The sequence below is a fragment of the Megalobrama amblycephala genome, linkage group LG21, assembly GCF_018812025.1.
Source record: "Megalobrama amblycephala isolate DHTTF-2021 linkage group LG21, ASM1881202v1, whole genome shotgun sequence".
Classification (NCBI taxonomy): domain Eukaryota; kingdom Metazoa; phylum Chordata; class Actinopteri; order Cypriniformes; family Xenocyprididae; genus Megalobrama; species Megalobrama amblycephala.
Window position 1 is genome coordinate 2,650,897 of NC_063064.1, and position 6,144 is coordinate 2,657,040.

At 40.1% G+C, this 6,144-nt stretch overlaps 1 protein-coding gene across 1 annotated transcript; it reads right to left on the reverse strand.

Annotated features, from left to right (window-relative positions):
• Positions 1–4,241: 4,241 nt before the first annotated feature.
• gadd45ba (growth arrest and DNA-damage-inducible, beta a) lies at positions 4,242–5,793 on the reverse strand. Its single transcript, XM_048173070.1, has 4 exons — positions 5,610–5,793; positions 5,403–5,504; positions 5,079–5,298; positions 4,242–4,978 (listed from the first exon to the last, which is right to left on the reverse strand). Exons 1-4 carry the CDS (start codon positions 5,651–5,653, stop codon positions 4,865–4,867), a joined length of 480 nt encoding a protein of 159 aa, XP_048029027.1. The 5' UTR covers positions 5,654–5,793; the 3' UTR covers positions 4,242–4,864.
• Between the last annotated feature and the right edge of the window lie 351 nt (positions 5,794–6,144).

Sequence of the window (6,144 nt, forward strand, 5' to 3'; positions counted from 1 at the left end):
ATAGGGTCTGGCTGCAGACTTGCATTTGCACTCTCAGACTTGCACTCTCAGACTTGCACTCTCAGTCACCTGCACTTCCTCTGCAAGCGACGTCACTTGCGATCGCCACCTGCATTTTCCTCTGCCTGCGACTCCACCTGCACTGAAGCTCATGCTGATGGTGATCTGAAAATGATTTGATTGCAAACAAAGAAGTGAAACTGGGTTAAAGGTGCAATATGTAATATTTTCTGTCCGCTAGAGGTCACTAGAGGCCTATTCAAAACAAAGGCGTAGCTTGATGATGCCATGTATGAGCGCAGAATCTTGGGACATGTGGTCTTCACCTCACAGCGGTGGAAATAATCGGGATAAGACTCGGGAAGAAACCATGTTCATGGATGCGATTATTAACGTTACTGTAGTATGAAGCAGAGCAGGAGCGAGTGTTGTGGAGCTGAACGAGGAGTTGGAGCGATTGATCAACACACGCCTCACGAGCAGCGGGACTTTTATTATGACACAGTCGCCGGCGCCGCTTCCGCTTTTCCGGTCATGAGTATGAGGTAACACAGCTCTGTTTATCATATTAGATACATTTGAGAGTGTTGAAAATGATGTTATAACGTTACTCTGTGCGTTCGCTCGGCGGCTGCTGTGAGACACTGTTACACACTGCAGTAAGATAGACCGATTTTACAATATCATATTAAATGCTGGATGATTGTGTTGATAAATGGCATGCAATTCATTTTAAAACGTATTGTATGATGGAGAAAATGCTGTATTACTGTTACTAAAAATAAAGCTGCATCTGATTATGCTATGTTAGCTACTTCACAAAATAGTGTTTTTCTCTGAGGCGTGGTAAAGCATGGACTCGCAAAAAATCAAGAAAATTAGATGTAAACAATAAGACTAGACGTGTTGAGCTATATAACAATAATTAGTTTTCTGCCTATAAATATATCAAAACAGTTGTTCCCTTGTCTATTAAAACATGTAAATATTAAAGCGTCTTTGGTGTTTCCATGGTTTCTACAAAATAAAAGCGGAAACCGAGGGTAACGCGGGTATGACGCAATTGACAGGCGACTCCTCACACGTCCCGGAGCCTTGGTTAAAATTGCAATTTTCTCACGATTTACAAATAGTTGCAAACATTTGGGATATTGTAAGTACTCAAGTGAACAAAATATATAACACTGGCCTAGTGGTTTTTGGATATTTTATTGCAAAATTCATACATATTGCACCTTTAAAGGGGTTAATCATGATATATATATAAATATAGTAAAAATAATTTTCATGATTTGTCATCACAACATTTTTTCTTTTGTCAAATCAACTTAGATAATTAATGTGTTTCAGATAACATGATATCTTGAGTTTCTGTGATTAAACCAATCGCCTTCATTGTATTAACTCAAATTTTTAATTTCAATGAACTCAAAATTTTAAGGCAACCGTAACTTACTTTTTTAAGTTAAACCAACAATTATTTTTTTATAGTGTATATATATATATATATATATATATCATGATATTTGTTTAAAAATACTTTTTAAAAACTTTTAAACATTATTTTATTTAAAATAAATAAATGTTCACACTCATGATTGTTAAACAAAATACATAGTTTAACAATAACAAATATTTTTATATATTATTATTATTGGTCATACTGGACACCCTTATTTGTCATTGATATTAATACAGAAATTTCCTGCAGCTTTTAGCAATGTGCTTGCTCCTTGTACGTTGGAGAGCCATAGAGCCCCCCTCTCTAAAAAGACTGTCAACATCTGCTGCAACCTAGTAGTTGGTAGCTTTAATTAAGCATGAGCAATGTGTTTATAGTGGTGAGATAAAATGCTGATTAAAGACTCTTACAGTGCAATGAAAATGTGAGCATTCACAAGCTATGGTTTTACTGTCTGTTTCATTTGGTCTGCTCTGCAGGATGGGCCATAAACTTGGCCAGAGTCACGTCTTGGCTGCTCATTTGGGTGGGAGTGGAAAGAAGCGCTACTGCCAGCCTGAACGTACCTGACGACCTCAGAGACGAGAGTCAAATAGAAACAGACTGGGTGGCATAGAGTCATTACAGTGCGCGCACAGATCAAGGCTTTATGAGAAGGGAAAATTTCAGCAGGGGCTCTGACTATGAGTGCTTTAAAAAACTGAAAACTGGTGTCCCTTTCTTTTTTTTTTTTCTTTTTTTTTTGAGTCAGTTTGTGTAGGTGTAAGTCTATTCCTGTATATACTTCTGCCTTGGTCATGCTTTTTATTAAAAGCAGTTTTGAGATGAGATTTGAGCGATATTATAACACAAACGCATTTTTGCGAATATCAGTGTCTTTTAGGGTCATTGCGATTTGCATAGTTTTTATCTTTGTATTTGTATTTTATCAATGCATTCCTGTAATTTGCACTGCTAACTATTGAAACCTTCTGTTTAACTTTATAGGACCTGTATGACTGTATAGGTCACACAATTCTATTGAGGCAAGATGACACATGATGGGTTTTATGTTATCATTTTAATTAGAATCAAAACAATTTCCCCTGTTTTTGCAATAGGTTATCATGAAATGCTTTATAAAAAATTGTAATTATATCGTGACAACATTCAATTTTTTTTGTCAGAAGCTTTTTGTATCCGAGTGTCTATACAAAACCCGATTTTCAAAAATAAAGAAGCTCACTGGAGTGCAATGACATTAAACTACATTATTATCATCCATGTTTTGGGACCGATAGAGCAATGTCATCAGCATTGAAATGAGTGTTTTCACTTATTCCCTCTTCCCTGTGATCACGATAAGATTATTATTATTATTTTTTTTTTTAAAAACACCCTGATTCATTCTCGCACCTTGTGGGAAACAGCTAATGCTCTCACGCTGCACTTCTATGGAAACAGAGCCTCTATTTCCGCATTCCTCACATACCAGCGGCAGAAACGCTGTGCACGACTCACCCTGTGAGCAGCTGGGAGATGCCCTATCCAAACAAACATGAATATGGTGATACTTTAAACGCTGATAATTCGGTTAGAATTGTTATATTTCGCGCTACTGTGTTTGATAGACTCAACATGCTTGGCGTTTTCAGATTTGCCCTTAAATGGTCAATGACGTTTCCGGGGTTCCAATGCGTAATCAGGCCTACGTCAGACGCACAATCGCTCAGGGAATGCCCGAAAAAAATACTTAATGCCTTTCATCTCAAAGGAGACTAATTTTGGAAACTCTGATTCCTCATTTCTATTTTTATCCCTTGATAAATCTATCTTTAATATCGAGTTCATTTTGACAGTGACTGTACAATATAGCGCCTTTGTTGCTACATTTATGCCCAATACGAGAGCACAAAAAGGATATCACAACAACATGCTTGTGATTCTGAACATAATATCCATAATTCATCATATGAACAGCAGGATTTTGTTTTGTTGGAAGGATCCCTCATAGAACGCACTGTTTGTTTCACCGGCATGTATGTTCTTCACCTTTCAAAACATTGACCCGAACAGCAACTGGATGGAGTTGGAAAAACAAAGCTCACAAAGAAGTGTGCCAGTTTGCTTTGCCCTAGTAACCCAGACCTTTTAGATTTAAGCCGTGAAAAAGCATGAACTACCATCACCATTGTGCCCTTGAAGAAGAGGATGCCAAGTGGGACTGCTGTACAGTCACAAAATATCTGCTACACAAGCCATTATAGAAATAATAAGAGATGTGTAACTAGACACCTGTGAAGAACCTCTGCTAAATACTGTCGGATCATTTTCTGGAGGTTATCCAAGCCCTGTACAGTCTCTTTATGGAGGAGCAGAGCTTGCCAAAGCTGACGGAACTCCACATAAATGTCTTCATTCCTGTCAGTGCAGTGTTGTAATTAACTGCGTGCCAGTAAGGATATGACGCTAATTCCAGGACAAGAGGATACAAAACGATCCTTTGGCAAACTGTGTGATTTGTTTGCACGTCACTTAGCGTACTTGTTCTTTCTTAACAGTTCCATTGTAATCCCCTCCCACTCCTCGCTGTACAGTGCAGACTAAATTTGGCATGACACTGGGATTTGCAAGGAAGTTTGCCAGGAAATTGACATTTTAAACTTTGGCCAAGGTAAGTGAAACTGCATGGCCTATTTAGAATAATATTGTTTTGAAACTGCATTGTCACCAATAAGAAGCATTACTGAATTGTCACACCACCCCTAAATCCCCCAAAGCAAAACATCAGACAGAGGAGTACAATTCTCAATAATTTATTGAAACAATATTGCATTTGACAGGAGAAGCAATGCATATATTACTCTGTTTAAATTACTGGAAATAACTTAGCCTAGATCAATTCATAGTATGCATGTCAGCAGAATTCATTTTGTTCCACAAACACTGTTCTTCACAGTGCAGAAGCGATTGCAGTCCATTTGTAGCTTAGCAGAAATGCTACTGCAGTTCATAGTTATACACAGATTATTAACTCAACATTTGAAAATGTTCGTTCCGCAGTCAGCGATAGTGACGCACGCTCTCTTTCCAACCCGTTGCACATATGAAGCCGGGGGCGCGCGCGTGCCCACGCCGCCCGCGTGCAAGTTCTCCAGCACGGCTCGCGCCGACAGGCAGTTCATTTTCCCACAACTTGTTCCTCCGCTACCAAAACGACCACTTTTTCCCACGGATGACACGACAAGCTGGAGAGGCAGGGTGGAATGTACCGTGCGCACAGTTCCAAGAGCTCCACTTTCTCTCACAGCCCCTTTCACGTGACGCAGCAGTCAACGGCGGCTGGTGCAGAGACCCTTTTGCTTTCATTCGCAGAGAATGACTCTTTCATCCTTTCCATGCAGCAATAGCATCGCGACTCGTTCAACGTTCTTGCAGGGACAGATAAGGAATCCATTGGTTTTTGCACCGGCTCTCTTCACAGTAGTTGCCCACGTCCTTCAGCGCCTGGCATTTGAGTGGTTGGCATTGAGAGTTCTGTAAAAACGCATAAAATGAAACGAACGTAAGTCAACGACATTAAGATGTAACTCGAGCTACATGTTGCATATGTTAAGCGAATTCTAAGTCTACTTACAGTGACTAGGATGCAGTGGAAGTCTCTAGGCTCGCTGTTGTCCACGGTGCTTGGCTCGCCGAGCACCTGCGCGAGGCGCCTCAGACCAGACACCCGCAGGATGTTGATGTCGTTGTCGCAGCAGAACGCCTGAAGGAGCGTGAAGTGAATCTGCAGCGCAATATCGTCCAGGTCCTCCTCGTCGGTGGCCAGAACGCACAGAACCACACAGTCTGGATCACTGTAAATCAAATTCAATTGCAATTAGTCTCCGGTTTGTGAGGATAAAGCGACATAGTAACACACCAGCCTAGCGTGTAAAGTCAGACATAAGTATATACTTACACATTCATTAGTTTTGCAGACTCATAAACGCCGACTGTAAGACAGTCCTGTCTCTGTGCTGCTACCAGCAGCTCTTCCAATGCTTGGTTCACGGTGTCCATTCTGTAACAAAAATGCGACTATGGTAAGCGACAGTCGTTTTCTATATAGTAAGACAACTATTGCAATTCGCATTTGATATCCATGCATGCAATAAGAAGAACTTACTTTTTATCAGTGATGTTGCATCCAACGACTTCTTCCAGGGTCATTTTGCTTCAAATAATAGTAATCCACAAGATTAAATCCAGTCAAAGTGTGCTTGTCCAAAGTATAATCCAAATATCTCTTAGAGTTGTAGTATTCCTTTGCTCGTTTCGCTGTGCCTGAGAATTTGTTTCTGCGACTTCAAGCGAAACGCGAGCTTATATTCGAGCTCACCGAGTGGGCGCGACTTCGCAAACGCGAATCTTTCTGATTGGTTAGAAATGTTCCACAGTTCGCTCAACCATTGGTTGTGAGGGAAACTCCTGGTTTCACCCCACGTGGGATGATTCGCGGAATTTCTCCCCAAACATCGAGTACAACAAGCACCTAGTAGCTTTCAATTTGTTTGTACTGATACCGAAGGAATTTCCTTATGGAAATGATGGAGTTTCCCAGTTGCTTTCGATGTGCATGTCAAAAATGTGCATTAGAAAAATTAATGATTTTCATTTTTGAATTGCAAGTAGCCTATTTTTAATACGTAGTCACTGTGTTT

Excerpts from the sequence above, each read along its gene's own strand:
- gadd45ba (XM_048173070.1), bottom strand. The coding sequence starts at position 5,653 with ATGACCCTGGAAGAAGTCGTTGGATGCAACATCACTGATAAAAA. Across the intron at positions 5,505-5,609 it reads TGCAACATCACTGATAAAAA|AATGGACACCGTGAACCAAG; the intron begins GTAAGTTCTTCT and ends TTTTTGTTACAG. Across the intron at positions 5,299-5,402 it reads TCTGCAAAACTAATGAATGT|TGATCCAGACTGTGTGGTTC; the intron begins GTAAGTATATAC and ends TTTGATTTACAG.